Below are 23,144 nucleotides of genomic sequence, written 5' to 3' on the forward strand. Positions count from 1 at the left end.
TCTTCGTCCTCAAGCCCGAGTATGCGGACCTCGACAAGCACACAAGCCTGGTCGTCCACGTCCACCTCCAGCAGCATGATGGCAACGCCTACACCACCAATCTGTCCGACAGACAACAACACTGTCTACACGGATTTGAGCGGCGGCAAATACACGATCGGCTGCGGTTCCGACTTCAGAGCAGCGGACATCCCCAACGGCGCTGGCATAGTACAGAATTGCCCAAGTTTCGAGCAGTGCCTGGACAGCTGCGATCAGACTGCTACTTGCTCTGGCGTATCGTACAGTGGTGGCAATGGGCCAGGCACCTGCTATATGAAGACTGGAAGCAGTTACTTGGTGTATGACGGCACGACGAACTGTGCGGTGATGGTGGCTGGGCCGGATTTGTCTTCGAGCAGCATAACGATGGCCTCGTCGAGCACGTCCAGCAGCGTAACGATGGCCTCGTCGAGCACGTCAAGCAGTATGCCGACGGCTTCAACAAGTACATCCAGCAGCATGACGATCATGCAGAGCACGTCGTCGACAGTCAGCTCCATTGTCTCTAGCACTTCAAGCACGGTGGCAACATCGAGCACAAGGACCACAACAACGACCACCCCCACCTCAACTTCATCGAGTCCACCAACAACGACCACAATGACTACCACGACGACATCATCTTCGTCATCGTCAAGCACCGCAGCATTATCCACCTCCAATTACCTCGTCCTACCCTCTCCAACTCCCTGCGACTTCGGCGATCCCGCAGGCACAGACGAAGACGACTCCTACTGCGAAATTGATCTACCCTTCACCATGCAAATATACTCCACCACCTCCACCAAATCCTTCGCAAGCACAAACGGATACATCTCCATCGGCTACGGCCAAGCGCAGTATCAGAATCAATGGCTACCGGACAGTCACATCCCCAACAATACGGTCGCTCCGTGGCTGGACGATCTGTATCTCTATGGCTCAGCTAGCCCGGCACAAGGCATCTTCTACCAGGTCAACAGCACGGGGATTACGTATGAGTATTACCTCGGACGATACCAAGGGATGGCAAATGAGACGTACCACTTCACGGTTAGCTATGTTACCTCCAGACCTGGCGTATTCATCTACAATTACCTTTCCACAGGCGGCAGCGGTGATGATGGCACTTATGCTGCGGTGGGATGTCAAGGACGTGAGTGCTGACTCTCCTCGTTACGCAAGCGATGGACTTTCGTGCTGACAGGCTTTTTGCAGAGGTGAGCGGCGGCGCTCAGCAGGGCCACACGTACGCTTTCCGTGGCAAAGGGATCACGCCTGGGCTTTATGTGACGTGCAATACATTGGCGACGAGCAGCAACTGTTTGACAGGATATCATTGATGGCGGTAAAGGCGTGGCAATCTGTACAATCGGTCGGATCGCAACTGTTTCGTGTACGTAGTGTTGGGTGGGTGGTTGAGGCGGTCCCGTCTAGCGAACAATCAAATCAACGCATCGTAGCCAGCACGAAATACAATTACAAATCAATAATCAATCAAAATTTCGAGTCATCCAATGAAATTAGATTGTTGGGTGAGTAATGTTCATCAAAAAGGGAAGGATCTCCGAAGAGACGTAGACGCAAGCGTCTGATTCCAATGTAAGGTACAGCTACTTCCCTGATCAAACGCTTTGCGCAAACAGTATATATACACTTGTTTCCATTGCCGTGATTATGCCGATGTCCAATCGAAAACCGTGTAGATGGAGATGACTCGAAAGGTTGCATGCTGCATAGCCTCACTTAGTGTGAGTCATACGCATACCCAGCGGCACATAAACATACCGTTAGTGAAACTCGCTCTCAAGCTCTGGACATCATTAATCAGGCTCGGCGAAGCTGCCATGACCCGTAGCTTTCGCATGCTGGACAGCCCACTGCTGTCCCTTACCCGCTTGACCGCACTGCGTGCATTTGATGTCGAAACCATGCGTATCAGTATAGTAATGCCGACCTTGTAAGATCTTGCAGAGCTCGCGCGCAGCCTCCAAAGCACCGCCGTCCATTTCTTCGTCGCCCGTCCGGATGACATCGAAGACTTTCCGGTCGAACTCGGGCTCGGCGCCGGCGAAGGGTGTGACGGCGCAGACGTCGTAGTGGATGCCAGAATAGACCAGGATGCAACGAGTCGGTCGCCCTTCGTTGAACTTATCAACGCGCAAGTCCTGGACGTTGATGCTGCAGATCTCGATGTCGAAATGCTGGCTTAGGATTGAAAGCTCGATGCCGCCGCCCCAGCTGTCTTCTCTCATGATCCAGCGACAGTAGTCTGACGGCTCCTTCTCCAGCATGCCTTTCGTGTACAGCTCCGGTTGCGCTTGGATCGTCTGAGCGACGACTGAGCGCAACTCGTTCATACCATCCAGCGCTGACCCGAGCACTGCAGAGGACAAGGCGCGGAACATGCAGCTGTTGTCGTCGGGCATCACGCGTAACGCCATCACACCTTCCAGCATAGGGACAGGCACCTCGGGGGGTTCACTTTCAACGTCGCCCGCTTTTCGCTTCGCTCGTTGTAGGGAGAGCTGCTGGTCTGGGAAGTCGCCGAGCTGATGCTTAGGTGGCGAAGTGAGATCTTGTGGCGGCAAAGGTTTTACAGCCTCTGATGGTGGTTTCGTGCCAGACATGGGGCTCGAGAGCGAGGCTTGTATGTTGCGAGGCATCACTATCAGCTGTTCGCCTTCGAGCTTGACGGGCAAATCAGCGAGCTTCATCGCGCCGTCTATGGATTCGGTATTGAAGGGTTGCGGTGGGTAGCCATACTTGAGATCAAAGTCTGGGACACCAGTCTTTTCGCTGATCTCGTGCTTCAGGTCTGACCATGTTGCATTGGCGTCGATCGTTACTTGAGCGGTTCCTTGCGGCCCACGCACTCGGAGACGCATGGTCGCCACTAGCTTCTTCGGCGCAGTTTGTGATCCCTACGTGGCCAGGTCAGGGCTAGAAATGCCTCTGCAGCCCTTGCTAAGTGTTCGGGATCGGAAGTAGTGGTCGTCAATGATATACGGTTACAGTTAGAAGGAAAGTCTTGCACTTGAGCAAAAGCTAACAGCAGTTGCTATAGAAGTTCCTTGTTGACGTCAAGCAGCGACGAACGACAACTTATGTAGTTGTTTATTGGCAAGTCAAATGCAGTTTTGCAGCAATCTCCTCATCTCATCAATTGTTGAATGATGGCACGCAGAATGCACATGCTCCACAATTTCTGCTTAGTCAGCGACATTTCGTGCCTTCCCGCTAAGGGTCCGTTCCTCTCGGCGCGTCTTCCTTGAATGTCCAGTAAACGCTGGCACGGCCGGGCCCACGCCGAAGTTACAACAACAACACCAACAACAGTCTGTGTGAAGGGCGAATGACACGCGATGCCGTTCAAGAAGGGACACGCGGCAAACCAGCAGGGCAAGGAGAGTAGAGACAAGGAGCGGGAAGAAAGCTCGACACCCATCCCATCAACAGAAGCCGCATCGGGCAACGATGGCTCCCAACTCCCCGACGAGACGTGGAATGCCATGTCACGTGTCCTAAACGCCATCTACGACTACCGGACCGAAGACGGGTTTGACCCTTCCAAGCTCTTCCACCGCAAGGTCAATAAGCGCGTCATACCCGAGTATTACGATACCATCAAGGAACCGATTGCTTTGAGTACCATCAAGGCCAAAATACACCGGAAAGACTACCGAGACGTCGCGCAGTTCGTGCGTGACTTTGCCCTCATTCCGCATAATGCACAAGTCTTCAACCGGCCCGACAGCGGTGCATTTCAGGATGCGCTCGTGATCAAAGCGCAACTGGAGAAGCAGCTACAACTTCTGGTGAACGAAGGACTCATCACGAAGGAGGTTGCTACACTGCCATACCTCGGCGAGATTCCCACGTACGAGGATGTGCCGATGGAGGAGGCGGGCGAGGCGGAGGAGGAGAGCAGCGACGAAGAGGGCGAGGAGGACGATGAGGACGAGGTCGACGATTTAGATGATGAAGGGAGGCCTCGTAAGAAGCGAAAAGGCGGACGAGGCGCGTCGAGCATAGTGAAGCGCGAGGCGGCGGACGATGGTGTGCCCGTGGAGAAGAAGGCAAGGGGTAGGCCCCCGAAGCTACTTACTCCGACGGAGGCGCGAATACAGGCCATCCTGAAAGGCATACGGAAGCCGAAGAATCAGCGAGGTGCATTGATGATCAAGGACTTCGATCGCTTGCCGGACAAGCAGGCCATGCCGGAATATTACGTCGAAATCAAGAATCCAATTGCGTACGATGTCCTCAAGCGCAAAGTGAAGCGCAAGAAGTACCGTTCCGTCGAAGAGTTCATGGCAGACGTCAACTTGATGTTCAACAATGCCAAGGAATACAATCAGGACGACTCTCAGGTCTACAAGCATGCCACCGCGCTCCAGATCGAGGCCGGCCGACTGTATGACAATGAGAAAGCGAAGCCAGACGACACTTTCGCGGACGAGGAAGGCAAGATACCGATGCCAAACGGTATCCTGCATAATGGCGATCTCTACAAAGTTGGCGACTGGGTCCACATTCAGAACCCCAACGATCTTACCAAGCCTATCCCGGCGCAGATCTACCGCACATACAAGGCATCTAACGGACAGAGCATGGTGAATGTGTGCTGGTACTACCGTCCGGAGCAGACAGTACACCGCTTCGACAAGCACTTCTACCCAAATGAAGTGGTCAAAACGGGTAGGTACCGCGATCACCACATCGAAGAGGTTGAAGGCAAGTGCTTCATCATGTTCTTCACTCGGTACTTCAAAGGCCGACCGCGCGGACTGCCGGAGGGTATGGAAATCTATGTCTGCGAAGCTCGCTATAACGAGGCCAAGCACGAGTTCAATAAGATAAAGACGTGGGCTTCATGCTTGCCAGATGAAGTGAGGGACAAGGACTACGAGATGGATCTCTTCGACCATTCGCGCAAGATGAAGAAGTTCCCGTCACCGATCGCGTACTTGCTGAAGGACGAGCAGAAGGAGACCGATGAGTTTCCAAAGGTGCAGTGGGGTGCTGATGGTGCGCCGCCGAAGATTGGTGCTGTACATAGGCGACCACGCGGTGACCGAGATAGCGCACCACCAGAGCCGACGCCACCGCCGCCACCGAAACTGCCGACGCCGCCACCAAGGCAGGTTGCTCCCTCGCAGTCGACCTACAACGCCACACCTCTTCCGCAAAGCCAACCGTCAGGTCCAAGACCGGTAGGCCGGCCACCACTCTCCTCATATACAGCGTCACATCCACAGCAATACACGCAACCTTCCGTTCCGTCTCCCGCGCCCGTACGCCCGCCTTCAGCCATGTCGCAGACGAGTAGCTACACGACGCCTCAAACTCCGCAACCGGCCCCTGCCGCTCTACCTCGGACCATAGCGCAGAGCACTACGAACTACCAGACACCGGCCGCGGCCTCCATCCCACCAAACCCTGCCACTTACCCCACGCGTCCAGGCACGCAACAAGGGAGCAGCTACCGCGATCCGCCGCCAATAGAAGTCTACGTCTTACCCGACCAAGCCAATCTCAGCATCCCGAAGGAAATCCGGGATCAGTACCAGCAGGACGACACAGGCCGCGTGTTGTTCTTCACCGCCCCGCCTGTCGCTGTCGCTGTTGATGGCGGCGGAGTGGGCGTGAAGGGTCACAGCGTGCGCTACCTAGCCGAAAAGGCGCGGCGGGCACAGTTGCTGGCGAAGAAGCGCAAAGTGCGGGAGGAAGAATTGCAGATGGAGGAGCGCGTTGGGAAGAAGATCCGGGTGGAGGAGGAGGCTAGGGTGCGGGAGGAGGTTGAGCGGTTGAAGCGGAGGGCGCTGGGGGTGCTGGAGGAGCAGTTGAGGGATGCTACGGTGGGGGAGCTGAGTGACGCGGATTTGGCACGGTTGGGCGAGGCTCAGCGGATGGCGGTGGGGCAGAGAAAGGCGGTTGAGGCGCATGCGGGGAGGAGGGTGGAGGGGCGGAGGGTTAGGCTTGAGAGTGGACTGTTTGGGGATGATTGGGATAATCGGTTGATGGGTTAGGTGGCGTCGCCGGCATGCGAGGCTGATGGCGGAACTGGTACGTGCAGCAGTGCCACCGGAGTCGCGATGGCACGATGTACGAGCTCGACAGACATGGTAGTCAGTATGGTACTGTGCACTAGGCTGGGCTGGTGGTTTCATGTGCGGCGTGCCAGCGCGCATACCTTTATGTATCTATACTAGCGCCCATAGCCACGTCGGAGAACGGCAAACGCCACCCCTATCATCGTAGACATTCGGCGCCGGAAAAGGAGTGTCGTCTCCGCAAACTGGAAGTTTGGTGGGCCAGTGTACAGCGCAGCAGCAGCTACTGCTTGCCAATGTTGTCTCACAGGTTTTGGCTCCTGACACGGCGGACGTGCGGTGCGGTTCGTACCTCCTGATCACCGGTTTCAGCTCTGCGGACGCACTTGCGGGCATCAGTGACCAACGAAGCAGCTGCGGAAACGACCCCCAGTCGGTGTTCCTGAGGGCTTCAAAACCTTCCTTCTCAACTTCTACATACGTGACGCCACAAGCATCCGGTAGGCTAATTCCCAGAGACTGACAACATGAGAAATGCGGTCGATGGTCACACGAGCATATTCTGAATATGAGTCTCGTTCAGGCATTCGCACTAAGCTGGAGGGGGGTGGCCGTCGTCGCCAACAGAGGCTCCTTGTGAACATCTAGCACCACTGTGCCGTACTCAATGCATCAATTGGACAAGGCAGACTCATTCCCGCATGTGTTGGTTTGCGTACTGTTGCATATACTGCTTCACCGTGATATTTTTGGAAAACAGTGAGGTCCCCTCCGGCCACTGAAAGTCGGAGAAGGTCATGAGACTCTGCGGGACGTTGGTCTCACGATAGTTACATACTAGACCTGGCCGGTGGTCTGTTTGGTCGGTATTCTGAACGCCCCCTGCAGCGTTCTTGCTCTCGAACAGTGTGACTTTGAGGCCTTTGGCGAGGAGGTAGTTTGCGACGGCCAGACCAGCTAGGCCGCCTCCGATACCTGCCATATGTTTGCCGTTATTCTGCGTGCCAGAAGGGTCAACGTGTGGAATAGATGTTGAGTGATATGCTGAGATCTGTAGTTGCTGTCACGAAAACTTGATGGTCTATTCGAGTGTCCGATGAGAATGATTGTACCCCTTTGATGGAGTAGTAGTGTTTTGTGTTGAATGGAATCTTGCGGTGAGAATTGGTTGCGATGTGCTCTTGGCAGTGCTGTTCTGCGGTGCTGGTGTGATGTTCTATCTGAAGCTGAACCAAGAGAAGAGAGATGGTTGCCGACCTGGTCCTGCGCATTGTCCCTAGCATTGTCAAAACAGTATTGAAATTCAATCCTAAAATCTGGTCTTCGTACTTTGTTGTTAGTGTTGGCTCACAGTCATACCTATCTCGATCCAGAAATGCCGCTCATACAATCGAGTGAGAGCTGTATGTGCAATCAGCGCCAATAAGACATTGATGGTCTGACACATGGACTCAAGATGTCGGCGGCTCCACCAAGGCTCATGGAGATACGGCCGCCATAGTAACTCGATCTGGACAAACGGGCCTGGAGAGCACAGAGGAAGATGCACCTAAGTGGGACATCCGCCGCTTCTTACCGGTATAGCATCGTTGGTTGCAGCGAGGATCGCGACATGTTCTACAAAGAAATGTCTTGTTCTCATACTTACGCCCGCTGCGATGTTCCGGGTGTCAAGCAGTATCAGCTAGTAGCGGTGCTTTGCAGCGGCCACCTATGGTAGGAGGCAGTGAGCCTTTCGGTGCAGCCCCTCATGATCATTACTGGTTCCGGTTCAAATGGCGAGTGTTGAGTGGACGATTGAACCACAAGGCCAAACTACGCCCTTTGCTGACTTTTAGTGGCTTAAGTGGCGACAGCGAAACGTTTGCACGCCCATTGACAGCGGGCAGTCAGTGGTGAATGTGCGAGACAGAGAAATGGAGAGAACATACATCATGTGTCGTCATGCAGCCAGCCGTTAGCGGCCGTGCTTCGAAACCAATCGTAGATCGGAAAGTCTGTAAGCCTCAGGCCTCGCGTCTCCGTCACGTTCACCAGCGTCAGCTTCGTGGATTCAGTTGCCATCACACAACCATCTCGCCGTCCCTCTTGCCGACAGCACGACCCAAGCCTCCACCAGCACCGTGAACACTTCCTAGGCACACAGATATCAGGACACAACATGGCCACCGCTGATACTCTTAACCCTGCCCACACTCAAGCGCCCCATCATCGAATCGGCCAACATACACCCTCACACACTGTCGACAACCTCGAGCCATCAGCCGAGGAGGACGACCAGTACTCCACATACAAGAAACTTCAACGACAGCTTGAGTACATCAAGCTACAAGAAGAGTACATTAAGGATGAGCAACGATCTCTCAAGCGCGAGCTTGTCCGGGCTCAGGAGGAAATCAAGCGGATACAGTCCGTGCCGCTCGTAATTGGACAATTCATGGAAGCCATAGACAACAACACCGGCATCGTACAATCGAGCACAGGGAGCAACTATGTAGTGCGAATACTAAGCACGCTGGACCGGGAATTGCTCAAGCCGAGCAGCACAGTGGCGTTACATCGACACAGCAACAGCCTTGTCGACATCCTCCCTCCCGAGGCGGATAGCAGTATCGCCATGCTAGGCGCAGATGAGAAGCCAGACGTCACGTACGCGGATGTCGGAGGCCTGGACATGCAGAAGCAGGAGATCCGGGAAGCCGTTGAGCTCCCACTCACGCAATTCGACCTCTACAAACAGATCGGCATCGACCCTCCTCGAGGTGTACTGCTTTACGGACCACCCGGAACGGGCAAGACCATGCTGGTGAAGGCGGTTGCAAATAGCACAACGGCCTCCTTCATCCGCGTCGTGGGCTCGGAGTTCGTGCAGAAATACCTCGGAGAAGGGCCGCGCATGGTCCGTGACGTCTTCCGAATGGCGCGCGAGAATAGTCCAGCGATTATCTTCATCGACGAGATCGATGCTATTGCAACGAAACGCTTCGACGCGCAGACAGGTGCGGACAGAGAAGTGCAGCGTATCCTGCTCGAGTTGTTGAATCAGATGGATGGTTTTAATCAGACGTCCAATGTGAAGGTCATAATGGCCACGAATCGCGCGGACACGCTCGATCCTGCTTTGCTGCGTCCGGGACGGCTAGATCGTAAGATCGAGTTCCCCAACTTACGCGATAGGCGCGAGCGGCGACTCATCTTCACCACCATCGCGGCGAAGATGAGTCTGGCTCCGGAAGTTGATTTGGACTCGCTCATCGTGCGCAATGATCCGCTGTCTGGTGCGACTATCGCAGCTATCATGCAGGAGGCTGGGTTGAGAGCGGTGAGGAAGAATCGGTACAACATCATTCAGCAGGATTTGGAGGACGCGTATACCAGCCAGGTTAAGGGCGCGAGTGAGGCGGACAAGTTTGACTTTTACAAGTAGACTAAAGGCGCGGCTTGTGACGCATTGAGCGTTGTACACTAGATGGCATGTTTGCCGGACGCATATAGCAACGTGCTTGTTGCACGGGCTGTTGTAGACTTAGTATTGCATAGCGAGGCCTTACCGAAGGCTGCCCTTCCGCTTAACTTACATTTCGAGGCTTCCTTCCAGTGCTGTTCGCATATTTCGCATACAGTTCAGGTTTGTCTCCAGTAGAGCGCGTTTGAAGAACACCCGCATCGGCACACCTTGGCACCCAGTCTGGCACATCACATGGCACGACATGAGCGCCGTAGCCATAACCTCCCTTCGGCACAGCCAAGCCAATCACCGCTGCAGACCATCGCAGGTGCTCTCAGCGTCGACACCCTTCCGCGAGACGGCGAGCTCTGATTCCCTATGGCGCGCGTCGCAGAGCGTAGCGCAAGGCCCGGTTTGAACGCCTCACTAACCAGAACTAACAATCCGGGAGCTCACCCCAGAGTCTTAACATCCAGACCGTCTCCCACTTCCTGGATAGCCTTGACGAGACCCTCCACCGTCTCCTTCCGCGTCTGCACATTCACCACCACCCTGAAGAACTTGCCTTCATCACCCGGAGCGTAGTCGATCATAAATCCTCTCGGTATCAAGCGTTTAGTGATCTCTTCCGTGATCTTCGAATTCCGGTTACGGTGGCCTACACCTTCTTGTCCGTTGAAGTAGAAACAGACCTGCAAACACGGCGGTGGATTGTCTGAGACTAAAGTGAAGTTAGAGTTCGAGGCAACCAGGGATGCAAGGTAGGCGGCCATTGAGAAGGCGTGGTCAATCATGTCTCCGAAGCCGGTGGTCCCGTAGTAGATCCAGGAAAGTGCGAGTTTGAGACTGTCCCCTCGTCGTCCACATTGAGGCGTCAGGTCCGCAAGGTCCCAGAACTCTTTCACGTCCTCCTCTTGGTTCGGATGGGCGTGCGGGTGATCGGTATCAACGGCACTCTGGTCGTGGTGGCCGTTTGCTACGCCGCTGCCTTCGTCCACATCGTTCGAATGGAAGAGATAGCCTGCAGGTAGCGTCATGCCCTTGTGAAACTGCCGCAAATCCTTCCCTAGCAGGAACGAGCACGTGACCGGGACAGCCATCATCTTGTGCGGACAGATCGCTATACTGTCAGCCTTCTCTACCCCCTGCAGCTTATGTCGCTGCTTCTCGCTGAAGATCACCGGTCCGCCCCACGACCCATCAACGTGCATCCAGAGCCCATGCTTCCGACACACATCCGAGATCTGCTCCAGTGGATCGTACGAGCCGAGAACCGTCGTCCCGGCGGTCGCGTTGACGTAAAACGGCGTTTCGCCGTCCCGCTTTGCCTGCTCAATCATTCGTTCCAGCTCGTCAGCCTTCATACACCCCCGCTCGTCCACGGAAACACTCTTGACCGCCTCCGACCCAAACCCGAACATCTGCGCCGCCTTCTCCAGACTGTAATGCCCATGCGCACTCGTAAACAACACGAAGCTCCTCCCCTCATACCCTTTCGTCTTCGTCTCCGGGTAAAGGCAGTTGCGTGCAACGACAATGCTAGACTGGTTCGCCGCGCTGCCACCTGGCTGACTCACACCACCCGCAAAAGGACCCTTGAACCCAAACATAGTCGCCAACGCCTTCGCGGTCTGCTTCTCAATCACGGTCAGCGCGGGCGAAACTTGATAGACGTGCAGATTCGTGTTTAAAGCGCTGAGCAAGAGATCTGACGCCAGTCCGACGGGGGTGATGGAGGAGTAGAGTTTGTCCATGAAGCCTTGGTCCCAAGTGTTGACGCTGTAATGGAGGACTTCCTCCACGGTTCGGAGCAGGCCGGCTTTGCCTTGGCCCTCTACCGGTAGGTCGACGTTGAGCAGTTGCTGCAGCTTTTTGGGTGGATGATGCTCGACGAGTACTGTTCGGGGTCCTTGGCCGGATTGCTGGAGACCGTGGCCTGATGATTTGCTTGAGGCGTCGTCGTCTGCGGCTCGAATGAATTGGATAACGGAGTCTTTGACGGCGGAAAGGAGCTGGAACCGTCATTAGGCTATATACGAGTTGCTATAGTGGTGATGGCCTTACGTCGTCTGCATCGTCTGCTCTGCATAATAACTTCGACATCTTTGCAGTTTCAGGTGATTGCATCGTGCCGTTAGCAGACATGCTTGGATTCAGATTTGAGGCACAGGAGAAGACTGGATGAATGGTAAGAGAGAGACTGAATTGAACCCTTTACAGTATTGACAACCTACAGTGAATTATACGATATTTCTTTAACGACCTATGTAGCGGTAATTGCTGCCGGTCATCTGGTCTTGGTAAGAGCTGACGGTAAAAGTTTCAGATGATGCCATCAGCCGCCGCTATGCAAGATTCGCTGCGAAATCTGGGGTATCAAACTCCACTTATGTTTTCATGCCGTGCAGACCCCTCGGACGCCGTCTTCCCTAACCACTCCAATATCGCTTCTGGAAGCGTATACGGCTGCTTGCTACTAACGCCTGCCCGCTCCGCTCAGCTCGACGCGGTCGCTGTTGCTGGTGCAGCCGCGGCCGGCGTGGGTGCTGGCGCAGTGCCACTGTTACCAGATCGCGTCCCATTAACCGTTGCGCCTTCCTTCTCCTTGCCCTTCTTCTCCTTCTTCTCTTGCTTCTCCTTCTCCCTCTTCTTATTCAGATGCCTCTCCCTCGCCAGCTCTAGTGGAGTCTTGCCGACCGCTCCCCCCGTCTCGTCCTGCTTCTTGTTCGAATCGATCTCCGAGAAGCTTTGGAACCCGTCATTGCTCGCTTTGAATTTGCTCTGCTTTATCCATTCCGCTCTCCTGCGTTTGTACATATCCATTTTCCAGTTCTTCCACACGCTCCTGCCGTAGCTGGACTCCCGGATCGTACCCTCATTTTCTGCGAGCTCTTCGGCGATACGCTCGCGGATGAACGCCAGGCCGTGCGTGCCTTCCCAGATGCAGTCCACCACGTGCGATGCAGATCTTTCGACCGCCATTTCGCCGATATGGCCATAGAAGAGCTGTATCAGTTTCCGCTTCTGGATAATGGATGCGTTCTTCGAAGTGAGCGCTGCCTGCATGGTGCGGGTGACTATCGAGTCTGCGGCCATCTGCTGCAGAGTAGGCGGGTCAAGCTGGACCAGAGAGTCGAGGATGAGACCACACATCGGCCCAGGCACGCGAAGCATGGCTTGCGCCAACAAGTTGAAATGGACCTTGGCAGGCTCCGTAGGGCGAACAAACGCAGCAACTTCGTCCATATCATTGCTACTTTGCACGCTGTCATGTGGTGTTTCGCTCGTCCTTGTATGTCCATCCGGCTGCGCTCGCTCCACCTTCAGGAACTTCTTGACATCGAAACCGTCCTGACACTGGACACTTCTGTCCAACTCGGCTGCGAGTGCCGTGGTATCGATATCGCGAACGGCGCACCTTTCGATGAGCGTCGCAATGACCATTGTACGGTTGCGTTCCAACAGATTCGGTAGGGTCGGTAATAGCACCTCATGAGCATCGTATAAGTCGTCCCGGCTCATGCGTTCTAACAGACGGCAGACGACATAGCCAGCAACCTCGTTGCGGGCAAACGACGCAAGACGTTCCTTGAAGAACTCTCTGTACAGGCTCTTGAACGTCTTTCCGGGCGCGTGCTGTACAATTTGCTCGACTAGATGTGAACCGACAGAGTCGTAAATGATGCCGTTGATGAACGTCGCACTACCGCTCTCGGCCGTAATTGGCTCGTCAGGGAGCAGAGTGCGGATCACTGATCTCTCGTCTTTCGCGCGTTCTTTGCCGAATTGGGTGAGCTCGAGCTTTAACAGAAGTTGTAGGGTAGGGTTTGCCTGAGGGTGAGTCGCAAGTGCGCGGAGCTTGTCGGTGTCGAGGCCAGCAATGCTGTCGGCAATAACCTTTTCTAGTTTCTCACCGAATGCCTTTGGTACGGTACGAGTCTTCTCCTGTGCCTCTCCGCCAGTACCGCCAGTGCCAGGCATCAACGCACCTTCTTTCCGCTTACTTTGCAGCAAGCGCTTGGCAGACGCTGACTCGGTTGGCTCACCAGACAGCACAAGGAGCAGGACGCGCAGGGCGTGAGATGCAAAGGAGTCGGTCATGAGAAAGCCAAAGCTGCCCTCGAATTCCGCAAGGGTATGTAAGAACAGGTTTTCCATGGAGACATATATCTCATCAAGCGCAGTGGTGTCCTTGGTGTTGACGCCGTCTGCCAGTCGGGGTGCAATCAACTCCTCTGTCACCAAGGGGGCGGCGCGGAGGAAGAGTGCTTCGCAGCAATGCGACGCAAAACGATGAGAGACGAGATGGATGAAACTACAACTATGATCAGCAAGCGTTATACAAGGCTTTTTGGGTGGGCTCGACACACTTTCCGCTGAATGCTTGAAAGAGCTTCTTTAATTGCGACGCCGTAGAGAGTTGGATCAAGCGCTCCATGAGCCGCGAGCAGGACTGGCTCTGAGCGATCTTGAGTTCTTTGCCTTCGGCATCCTTCCAGACATTGGTGAGGAAAGTGTCTGGATCCTCGAGATCGCCGAAAGAAGTAGGGTCGAGCTGTTCGTAGGCCTGCTTGAAGTGCTCCTGCTCCTCAGCATCAAGCATGCCGAAGAAAGGCTTCTCAGCCGCAGGATACGCATTGTCGACCGATTCTTCCTGCGCCTGAAGAGGGACAAAGTCGGCTTGCTGGTTGAGATCCTCGTTGGACTTTTGCCGCTTGCTAGTCTGTTGGATGGCCGAGCCTTCGTCTTCGGCCTTGCGCTTGTTCATGCGCCGCCCGCGCTTCTTGTTCTCTTGCGGCATGCTGATGTGACGCCGCAGGAACCGGACACGACCAATTGGAGATGATGAAAGTATGTTACAGTAATGAAGAGAACAAGCCGGAGAAGGAAGAGAACGCAGAGTTTGCGGGGCCGGAAGCTGAAGTCACGATACCAAGGAACCCTTCCAGAAACCTCCGCGATAGGACGAGAAGGAGGCGAACAGCGAGCTGGTGAGTTGGAGTGCAGAAAGCAGGGGTGTCCGTCGCAAATCTGCCACACTAGGATCGATCTGGCAGTCGGCGTAAAAATTCCGATCCCGATCAGATCTCAGACAACCGTTTCCGGGTATGAACATCGTGAGCACGAGAGCTATCACGACGATTTCCGGCTTTCCGTCCAACCTTATACTGCCACTTCAAGACGATCCGCTTCGCAAAGGTAGTCACATGGTCGAGGGCAAGCATACGCGTGTATCGAGTCGCCGGCGAACGTGTTTACGCGTGGTGCAAAGATCTCCGGCCAAGCAGCCACGTGAGAAGGCGATCTACGCCGTTACGGGTCGAATGCAATCTATATGCGGCTCGCGGCTTGCCTTTTCAGCCCCGAGTGTCTCCGCATCGTGCAGCTCTACCGCAGCCTCCGTTACTGCTCGCACCCACAGTCTTCCCCATTCCATGCCACAACCACCGCCAAGGAAGGCGGCAACATCTTTCCGTCGTTGATGGCGCAATTTTAAGGACGGGATCAACGGCTGTGCCGCAATTCCGCCGCCAAGTCCGCCAAGTATCTCAGTCTCCGAGGAAGGAAGCAGAGCCGCAACCTTCACCCATACTTGGCGTCGTCAGCGTTGGTGTGACCTCACAGCATCAATGGCAGACGTAAGGAACATGTTGCCTATTGGATTGAGGCACGTTCAAACCACATGGCCGCGGACCGCTTGCAGCACAAGCTGTGGCGCTAAGCAGCTAATTGTGAGCTCCAAGCCTGCCACAGCCACGAGCCTTCATCCTTCACACTTGGCAGTGAGTGCCTAATATGACAATGACAGTAGCCATGGAGGGATGTGAGGAGTAGGTAGGTATACTCTCAAGCTTCACCATTTCACTTGTCTACTTTTTCCTCTTCCTGTCTAACTAGCGTCTACATGAACTTCGGTATGGCAATAAGGGAGCCATGGACCGGCTTCCTTAGGATAGCCATGCCGATTACATCTTCGCTTGTACTTCTCAACAACCTAACAACCTTCGTCCTGGCCCTGATCACGGTCGCAAGCACGCATTTCGTACCCCAAGATGAAGCGGGACAAGCATATCTAGACAACTTCCAAATGCGGACGCGAGCGTAAGCCAACATTGTCCACAACGGACCGCCAGTCTGCACGCTAATAAGAAACGATCTTGCAGCAATCTGATCTTCTTCTACCTCACGTTTCCGGCGCTCGCCTTGATCGAAGCCGCCTCGTCCAATTACGCGCTATGGACTGACCGGCTCAATCCGCTCTACGTCGTCGTGGTCTCTATTCTCGCGCCATGCATCTGGGTCGCGCAGGTCGTGCTATGGAGTTTGTGCCTCTTCGCCGGTAGTCCAGCCGCATTGGCACGATACGGATATTGTCCGCGGATCTTTGAGACGAGCAGATTCCACGTTTATGGAGTGCAATACGTTGGAACGAGGTCAATGCCGGTTTGGGCTGTACCCAGCTTGCTCGTACTCTACGGTTGTTCCGCTACACTTGCAGTAATTGCCTGGCGGCGGGAGAAGCAGCGGAGACAGTCGGACGTTGAAGCGGCCATGCCTACGACCGAGCGAAAGTGGTTCGTCGACACGGACTCATCTCGTTCTTCGGTGGAGAGGAGGTTGCTGGGCCCGAGAAGTTCCGATGCGACAGGATCATCACGGTCATCAGTCGAAAACCGGACAGAAAGTCCAAGGGTCATTGCGAAGAGTAGCATGGACGCGGTGCAGGAGCGTTTGCAATTAGGCCAGACGAACCGGCCGCCTGCGAGCAAAGACCCAAGCCTGCCTCGGCTGGGTCATATATGGTATTGAAGGTTGATATAGATGCTTTGCCGCTTTCCGTTACGCCTTCCACATATGAGGCGGTATTTACACAACTACCGCCCTCTCATCGGCATTCCTCTACCTCTCCCTCTCATAGCCCGCTGCGCCGCGCCAGGAGGTAGCCCTCTCTGCGGTGCCTGCGGCTGCTGGCTTTCCTGATTCTTGATCGTCTCATCTACGGACAAGATTAAACAACTCGCCTCAGTCGCCGCTTGTATCGCATTGATCTTGACGAGCGCTGGCTCCCACACAAACGCCTCGAGGTTGTCTCTGACGCTTTCGTGGTCAAAATCCACTCCGGCCCAGATGTTGCCTTTCCGATGCTCAACCCGCAGCCGGTTGAGTATGTCGGTTGCGTCGAAGCCCGCATTGTCGCATAGCTGACGAGGAATGACTTCTAGCGCCTTGGCGAAAGCCTTGATGATTGATTGCTGCTTGTGCGGGACGTTCTTGTCCGCGAAGTTGTGGAGGTATGCGGAAACCTCCATCTCGCATGCGCCGCCTCCGGCTACGATCGTGGTGTTCTTGATGGCACGTCTTACGATCATAATGGCGTCGTGTAATGATCGCTCGACTTCCGCAATGAATTGCTCCGCGCCACCTCGCAGCACCAGCGTGCAGGTCTTGGCTTTCGGACATCCCTCGAAGAAGTTGTAGCGCTCGCCACCTATTTGCCGCTCCTCGAAGCGTTCGCAGGTGCCAAGATGTTGTTCTCTGATGTCAGAGCAGGTAGACTGTATGCTGGCGCCCGTGGCTTGGCAGACACGTTCTAGATCCTCGGATGCGACACGTCCAGCGCAGAAGATGTCACGGTCAGCAAAGTACTGTGTGGCCAAATCGCCGATGGGAAGCTTCGAGAGGACAACTTTGGCGCCCGTTTTGAAAAGTGCCTCCATCTTGTCGTAAATGATGCGCCACTCGGCGTCGACAATTGCTTGATACTCGGACACCTGCTCTACGCGGACTTCGGCGTTGTCTTTCTCAGACTTGAGTTCTAGCTCGACGTTCAGGCAGACAATGGAAGGATCTTTGAACGATTTCGGTTGTTGCTCAAAGCCTGCATAAGCAAAGGTCTTCTTGAAAGCTACGCCATTGACGGAGAGCGAGTCTTGGAGGGCGCCACCTGTAATCTTCTTGATACCGATCAGCTTCTCGTTGAGGTCGTCTTGGTCGAGTGAGAGCACGGCGTCAACGACCACTGTAAGATATTAGCACAACCACCAGTGCGTAAGATGTTTGTATATAACTTACTCTTGGTGAAGAAGTCGGCGTTGCGATGTATCAGCTTACTGCTCATCGCCGTCGCCGCCAGCTTCCTCAGTGTCTCCCTCTGGTTGCCTTCGTTCGTGTCCACAGCAATCTCCTTAATCTTGTTGACGGCCATCGTGCTTGCTCTCCGTAGACCCTTGATGATGATCTGACTGCTCACGCCTTGGTCGACATGCTCTTTGATCTCTTTTAGTATCTCACCCGCCAGCACCACCACCGAAGTCGTGCCGTCGCCCACTTCGGCATCCTGTGATCGTGCAATGTCTGTAAGGATCCGCGCCGCAGGGTGTACTATGTCCAGCAATTTCATGACAGTCGCGCCGTCGTTCGTGATCGTTTGCTTGCCATTCTCGTCGACGAGCAACAGGTCACCGCCGTACGGGCCGAGTGTGGTTTTGATTGTTGACTGTACAGCTAAGCATGCGTTGATGTTTGATATGATCTGTCCTCGGCCTTGCGATTGGTCGGTGCCTGCATGGCATGTTTTAGCACAGTGTGCAGTTTGTCTACCTCTGTAATGAGTCTAACCTTCTTTTAGGACGATGATCGTGGGCGTCTGCCCGCCAAATGACATGGTACACCACGCTGAATCTTGAGAGTTTCGTGTTCAGAGGAAGACCGTCGGAAGTCGTATAGTATTGCTTGGGGAACGGTGGGATATAGCTGGCGGTGTTGGGTATTATGTCTCGTGCCTCGTTCAAAGCTCGACGCGCAAAGTTCAAAATGCGCGACTCGGCTAAGTTGCCCCACCACGAGCAGCGCAGAGAATAGCTTGCCCGTCGTCGGGGTTCGCAAAAAGCAAGCCACGTGATATCGCAAAACATATAATCCGCCATACCTCGCTCGATTGGAGAAAATGTTCACTATGACCCAAAAGAGAAGAAAACAAACGGCAAAAATGTCTCCCCTCCCGGGTTCGAACCAGGGACCTTGAGATTACAATCGTACATTGTATCCACCATTACAGTCTCACGCTCTTCCAACTGAGCTAAGGAGAGCATGGCTTCGACAGTCAATTTCAGACCGTCTCAGCTTATATATGATCTAGTTTAAATTGGAAATATATACACACGTCAGATCAACCGAGTTTTAGCCGCTTGCCAGTGCTCGCCTTTTCCTTCGAATCGCACATCATCCAACAACATCATGCGCCTGAGCAGCTCTATCGCTTTGTTGGACAAAGTTAGAGTCAGCGCCGCACGGCTTCCCAAAACTATATAGAGCCTTTATGCATCTTCTAACTTTAGATGAGTGCTGTCCTATGCACACTCTTGTCGCCTAACAAAGACGAACATCAGTACTATCCCGAGCGCTATTTACGACCTCACCCGCACTCGAGGAGTCATGGAATCACCTTGGCTGTCTTCGAATATCGTATCTCATATATGACATTTCGAGGATCTTCCGTCTGTGCAACTTCTGTACATTTGGAGTGCGACTGAGGGCTCAGTGGCAACATTCTACTGCTTCAGATATCGGAATCACATGAATGTTGTTACCAGCTCGATACAAATGGAGCTGTATCTCGTGGGTAGCGATTGACATTCCGTATGGCTAGTAGCGCTTCTGAGACCGACTGACTGCGGTGCCTACCGACTGCCACATCGAGTCAGGCACTTACGGCGCCATTGGACAAGGATGAACGCCGTATTAATAATCTCGTGGACGTACCCACTGACAGCTACACGGCTGCCGGAGGGGCTGGACCATCTCTGTGGGCATGCGGAGATATTTTTGTAAGAATTCGTCGCAGAGCAGCATCAGTCCTTCCGAAGATACGCCTCAAGCAAGGATGAGAACCTGGAAATCGTCTGCCAGTGGAAGCGGAGCGCATTTTGTCAGAGCTGGTTGACAATGCCCGGAAGAAGCAACGACGTTAAATGTTCACCAACTGTGCTCGTTCGCTACGTGCAAGCGCTAGTATCACCTGTATAGAGCGCGCGACGTCTGCTCAGATGCATCTGGCGCGTTGGTATCGCAAGGTGATTGCATACAGCTTTCTGCACGCTCACTGCACGGTAAGATTACAGCCAAGACACAGGTACAGTTGACGGTCTGAAGCAGGACACTTGCCAATTTGAGAACCTCACATCCAACGGCATCACGGGTGCTGTACCTCCCACCGACTTGCTCACCGGATACCAAGGTTTTCTGGTTTGTGGAGGCGGTCCAGCGTCTGACGCGTCCCTAGCTGCTAACATGGCAGATTGCTGAACAGAATCATACTCGATGCAAGCACCTCCGAAGCACCACCTACGAAGTAACATTGCATACGAGCGAATGACCTTTCGATCTCGACCACGTGCTTCTACGCAAGTCGTGGAAAATCTCGTCCGCACGAAGAGATTGCAATACTATACCAGATGACTCTAGTACGTGTTTTCGGTACTACTTTGGTGGCGGAAATCGCAACGTTTGAGTGTTGGGCTTGAGCCACTGCATCATCAGTACAGTAGCTGCGTACCTTGCTGGCTGCGGTTTCACCATGGTTGCGCAATTAAGTGGCTAGTTGACCAACAACTGCACAACCGGCGCCAATGCGCGACGAATGCAGATCGTCAATGGAGGCTTTGGCGTCTTCACTGTTCGTCCAGCAAGTTGGTAGTCCCGGTAGTTTGACCGGCATCCACCTCAGAGGGGAACAACGCCTGTATACTTGGACAGCAAGGAGACAAACATGAGGTTGGAAATACTAAGCGGGGCTAGGTGTCCAAACTGGTTTACAGTAACTGACGATCTTCAAGCTTGGAACAGGCGAGATCAAAGGAGGGCTCTCCAAGCCACTGCCGCGATGCTTGTCCTGGTGCTTGGGTTTCCCCACAACGCTTGTTTGTACGATCGACGGAGCTTGCGGAGCTATTGACCGCATGGCTTGATACTAGTACCCTTTTCAGCACACTTCACGCACAACATTACGCCATGCAGACCGCCAGAGTCCCTATTATAGGCCGCGTTACGTACCAGATTGAAGTTGAGACCTTAATTGACACCAATCGTTTGAGAAAAGTTACACAGGCATGAGTCTAATACTATGAACGTCCAACGACATACTCTCGATACTGGGAGTCCATCGTAGAGCATGTTACGCTGGAACTTTTGAAGACCCGGAGCTACCACCTCAGTGTCTCGAACAACAAACATCGCAAACGATGCAGTCGAGGTGCTGAGGGATCACCAACGATCTAAGGCCTCGCAGGCGCCGCAGTTAGGCCTTTGCCAATCAGCGCCCCTTCTCCACACGCAAAATGCGCTGGAGAAGCTGCAGCATTATTAACAGACGGAGCGTGAGCTTCACGCGCAATACTTCGTCGTGGTAAGCCTCGGACTGCATCATCTTCTCCCTAGCGCCCATAGCTTTGGTGATCAGCACCATTCCCAACGCTTCTTCGAAGCTCACAGAGATGGTGAAGCTGTTACTCTGCATATCTCCCATACTCGTCCTTCACGATCAGCATCGTTTCTACCGCCTATAGTAAGCTCACAGGTATAGTGAGCGGACCAGGAAAGATGCTTCCCGTAGCGCACAAGGTCGGCTTCAGGATCAGCATCGATGCCACCAATTGAGGCAAGTACAGATCTTGTCCAGTCACGGTCTCGTCTCTGACCTCACGGCTTCTGCCATCGGCTTCATCTTGGGTCCAGCGGGTTGAGCATATAACGTGTATATAAACTCGTCGCCAGTCCTGGTCCCCTTTCCTCTTCACGCTCTAAGCCCACAAGCCTCCCCAATAATCACACTCCAGACACACCCCACCCAACACCCTACCGATCAACAAGCTCCAGCATCACAATGGCGTCCAGTCTCCTCGCTCTCGTACTCCCTGCCCTGGCACTTGCCACTCCCCTCTGGACTCCTCCCCAGTACTGCAGGTCCTTCCTGGCCACTGTGAGTAACCCATAAAGCTCCACCAACTTCCTACCGTTCACTAACCGCATCAAAGTTCGATGACTTGACCGCCAACCCAGTCTCCGACGACCTGAGCCCGGTTGGCACATACAAGGGCCTGGAGTTCAACTACTTCGATGTCGATGTAAGCTTACCACCATCATTCCTACCGTACCCGTGCTGACGATGATCTAGGCGATCAACCCAACCGTCAAGATGTTCATCCCTGAAAGCTCCGCGAACGTGGCCGCGGCCAAATTGACCTCCGACCTCCTTGGCACCACCGTCACGCTTAACCCAGTCGGCACCATCACTTGTACGTAAATCATCGAGCATCCCTTCCACCCATAAACCCCGCTAGCACCAACTAACATTCCGCAGTGGCTCCGGGCACCAAGTCCTTCGGCATCTCCTCCTTCTACCTCGCCTGCGGCCTCTCCACCAACACCGCCGTCGGCGCGGTTCAGGGCTGCACCGTCGCTGTCACCGGCTACACCATCTACGGCCAACAGGTGCCGGAGTTTACATGCGCATTCGCCCCAGCTTCCGACCCTGCCAGCATGGTACTGTGCGAGGTTACCCAGGCGGAGTACAGCTTCACCAACCTGCAAAACTTCACCATTGGCGTGGCGGATGCATCGGTCTCCACGGCGGACGCGGTGGTGTTCATCGACAACGTGTATGGCTGTGAAGTCTCGAACTAGGAGTTTGTGCTGGAATGAGTTCGGACGGGGATGTAAATGTTGTCGTGGTTTGGGCGGCTACAAGTAAATTTCCGGAGGGCGTGGTGATGGCGGTGTGTGGCCGGAGACAAGCCCTCGAAGTAACCTGCCGAGTACGAGTCAAACACAGTCGGGCTGAGATTCCTCGAACTCCAGTGCTCTCACCGGCTTCCGTAGAAGTCGTACCTCATTGTACTTCTGGCGCAACTTCTTGCCGCTTGTCATCTGACGTGTAGCATTACTCCAGACGTGACCGGCAGCAGAGAGTGCCTGGTGGCCCATCGTGACCTCCGCAGTCGGTGGCCTACCACCGTCCGTGAGACATGCAAGATCATGACGGGTACGAATGGTCGTGAAATGTTCCGTCGACGGGCTGCGAAGGCAACGGTACGCAAAGCTTCTGTCAACTGCCCTTCGTTGGCGCAGACTAAACTCGAATAGCCATCGTAGAGGGAGCACAAGACTACAACATTCCACATTCCCGCAGACGTCGATCTTGCGATGCACCATCATGGTCTCCTCATCCCCCTACTCGTCATTACCGTAGCACACCGCCTCGCTTCCAACCGTCGATAACGGATGTCCAGACTGCGAGTCTACTTCGGTAACCGCCTCTCCACACCTTCTCTCCTCCGCCTGGGTTGTCTGGAAACGGCTAAAGATCGCCTCAGCTCAGCCATCCACCCTCGAGCGGCAGCCCGGCGCTGTGTCAGGGGCCTTTCTACGCTGCAGTCGCGCCGGGGTCTGAAAGGATAGTCGCAGGGGCGAGTACCGAAGCTTGCAGGGCGGCGCAATACCATCCCTTCTCGAACTTCTTGCTGAACCCCGGGTCCGGCAGAAAAGCAACACCGGCTCGTAGATCATCACTAGCTGCCAAGTGCGGAAAAGTAACGCGGCCTTTAAGACGATCACTCCAATTC

At 54.4% G+C, this 23,144-nt stretch overlaps 10 protein-coding genes and 1 non-coding gene across 11 annotated transcripts; 4 read left to right on the forward strand and 7 right to left on the reverse strand.

Annotated features, from left to right (window-relative positions):
• Positions 1-1,395: 1,395 nt before the first annotated feature.
• On the reverse strand, positions 1,396-2,909 carry BAUCODRAFT_84046 (uncharacterized protein; the record flags this gene model as incomplete). Its single annotated transcript, XM_007674583.1, has 2 exons — positions 1,396-2,528; positions 2,622-2,909. The coding sequence occupies 2 exons, from the start codon at positions 2,907-2,909 to the stop codon at positions 1,845-1,847; spliced, it is 972 nt and encodes a 323-aa protein (XP_007672773.1). The 3' UTR covers positions 1,396-1,844.
• A 436-nt stretch (positions 2,910-3,345) lies between these two features.
• On the forward strand, positions 3,346-6,422 carry BAUCODRAFT_30748 (uncharacterized protein). Its single transcript, XM_007674584.1, has one exon. The coding sequence runs from the start codon at positions 3,387-3,389 to the stop codon at positions 6,051-6,053; it is 2,667 nt and encodes an 888-aa protein (XP_007672774.1). The 5' UTR covers positions 3,346-3,386; the 3' UTR covers positions 6,054-6,422.
• Positions 6,423-6,768: 346 nt separating this feature from the next.
• BAUCODRAFT_119819 (uncharacterized protein) lies at positions 6,769-7,059 on the reverse strand (the record flags this gene model as incomplete). Its single annotated transcript, XM_007674585.1, has 1 exon — positions 6,769-7,059. The coding sequence occupies one exon, from the start codon at positions 7,057-7,059 to the stop codon at positions 6,769-6,771; it is 291 nt and encodes a 96-aa protein (XP_007672775.1).
• A 960-nt stretch (positions 7,060-8,019) lies between these two features.
• Positions 8,020-9,741, forward strand: BAUCODRAFT_372090 (uncharacterized protein). Its single transcript, XM_007674586.1, has one exon. It carries the CDS (start codon positions 8,239-8,241, stop codon positions 9,502-9,504), a length of 1,266 nt encoding a protein of 421 aa, XP_007672776.1. The 5' UTR covers positions 8,020-8,238; the 3' UTR covers positions 9,505-9,741.
• Positions 9,742-9,977: 236 nt separating this feature from the next.
• BAUCODRAFT_63868 (uncharacterized protein) lies at positions 9,978-14,326 on the reverse strand (the record flags this gene model as incomplete). The annotated part of the gene is made up of 3 exons (XM_007674587.1): positions 9,978-11,537; positions 12,112-13,840; positions 13,896-14,326. The coding sequence occupies 3 exons, from the start codon at positions 14,324-14,326 to the stop codon at positions 9,978-9,980; spliced, it is 3,720 nt and encodes a 1,239-aa protein (XP_007672777.1).
• A 72-nt stretch (positions 14,327-14,398) lies between these two features.
• On the forward strand, positions 14,399-15,055 carry BAUCODRAFT_372182 (uncharacterized protein). Its single transcript, XM_007674588.1, has one exon. The coding sequence runs from the start codon at positions 14,634-14,636 to the stop codon at positions 15,006-15,008; it is 375 nt and encodes a 124-aa protein (XP_007672778.1). The 5' UTR covers positions 14,399-14,633; the 3' UTR covers positions 15,009-15,055.
• Positions 15,056-15,391: 336 nt separating this feature from the next.
• On the forward strand, positions 15,392-16,335 carry BAUCODRAFT_154288 (uncharacterized protein; the record flags this gene model as incomplete). The annotated part of the gene is made up of 2 exons (XM_007674589.1): positions 15,392-15,627; positions 15,690-16,335. Exons 1-2 carry the CDS (start codon positions 15,431-15,433, stop codon positions 16,333-16,335), a joined length of 843 nt encoding a protein of 280 aa, XP_007672779.1. The 5' UTR covers positions 15,392-15,430.
• Positions 16,336-16,400: 65 nt separating this feature from the next.
• BAUCODRAFT_63646 (uncharacterized protein) lies at positions 16,401-18,190 on the reverse strand (the record flags this gene model as incomplete). The annotated part of the gene is made up of 3 exons (XM_007674590.1): positions 16,401-17,545; positions 17,599-18,087; positions 18,145-18,190. 3 exons carry the CDS (start codon positions 18,188-18,190, stop codon positions 16,401-16,403), a joined length of 1,680 nt encoding a protein of 559 aa, XP_007672780.1.
• Positions 18,191-18,517: 327 nt separating this feature from the next.
• Positions 18,518-18,614, reverse strand: BAUCODRAFT_t7. The gene has a single exon. It is a non-coding gene; the product is annotated as a tRNA-Tyr (tRNA).
• A 76-nt stretch (positions 18,615-18,690) lies between these two features.
• Positions 18,691-19,204, reverse strand: BAUCODRAFT_30754 (uncharacterized protein). Its single transcript, XM_007674591.1, has 2 exons — positions 18,971-19,204; positions 18,691-18,894 (listed from the first exon to the last, which is right to left on the reverse strand). Exons 1-2 carry the CDS (start codon positions 19,073-19,075, stop codon positions 18,748-18,750), a joined length of 252 nt encoding a protein of 83 aa, XP_007672781.1. The 5' UTR covers positions 19,076-19,204; the 3' UTR covers positions 18,691-18,747.
• Positions 19,205-22,003: 2,799 nt separating this feature from the next.
• BAUCODRAFT_372298 (uncharacterized protein) lies at positions 22,004-23,086 on the reverse strand. The gene is made up of 3 exons (XM_007674592.1): positions 22,837-23,086; positions 22,411-22,779; positions 22,004-22,330 (listed from the first exon to the last, which is right to left on the reverse strand). The coding sequence occupies exons 2-3, from the start codon at positions 22,735-22,737 to the stop codon at positions 22,169-22,171; spliced, it is 489 nt and encodes a 162-aa protein (XP_007672782.1). The 5' UTR covers positions 22,738-22,779; positions 22,837-23,086; the 3' UTR covers positions 22,004-22,168.
• Positions 23,087-23,144: the final 58 nt, after the last annotated feature.

Source organism: Baudoinia panamericana (genome assembly GCF_000338955.1).
Source record: "Baudoinia panamericana UAMH 10762 unplaced genomic scaffold BAUCOscaffold_2, whole genome shotgun sequence".
Taxonomy (NCBI): Eukaryota; Fungi; Ascomycota; class Dothideomycetes; order Mycosphaerellales; family Teratosphaeriaceae; genus Baudoinia; species Baudoinia panamericana.

Excerpts from the sequence above, each read along its gene's own strand:
- BAUCODRAFT_372182 (XM_007674588.1), top strand. The coding sequence starts at position 14,634 with ATGAACATCGTGAGCACGAGAGCTATCACGACGATTTCCGGCTTTCCG.
- BAUCODRAFT_30748 (XM_007674584.1), top strand. The coding sequence starts at position 3,387 with ATGCCGTTCAAGAAGGGACACGCGGCAAACCAGCAGGGCAAGGAGAGT.
- BAUCODRAFT_372090 (XM_007674586.1), top strand. The coding sequence starts at position 8,239 with ATGGCCACCGCTGATACTCTTAACCCTGCCCACACTCAAGCGCCCCAT.
- BAUCODRAFT_30754 (XM_007674591.1), bottom strand. The coding sequence starts at position 19,075 with ATGTTGCCACTGAGCCCTCAGTCGCACTCCAAATGTACAGAAGTTGCA. Across the intron at positions 18,895-18,970 it reads GATATTCGAAGACAGCCAAG|GCGACAAGAGTGTGCATAGG; the intron begins GTGATTCCATGA and ends CGTCTTTGTTAG.
- BAUCODRAFT_372298 (XM_007674592.1), bottom strand. The coding sequence starts at position 22,737 with ATGATGGTGCATCGCAAGATCGACGTCTGCGGGAATGTGGAATGTTGT. Across the intron at positions 22,331-22,410 it reads TGCGCCAGAAGTACAATGAG|GTTACTTCGAGGGCTTGTCT; the intron begins GTACGACTTCTA and ends CGTACTCGGCAG.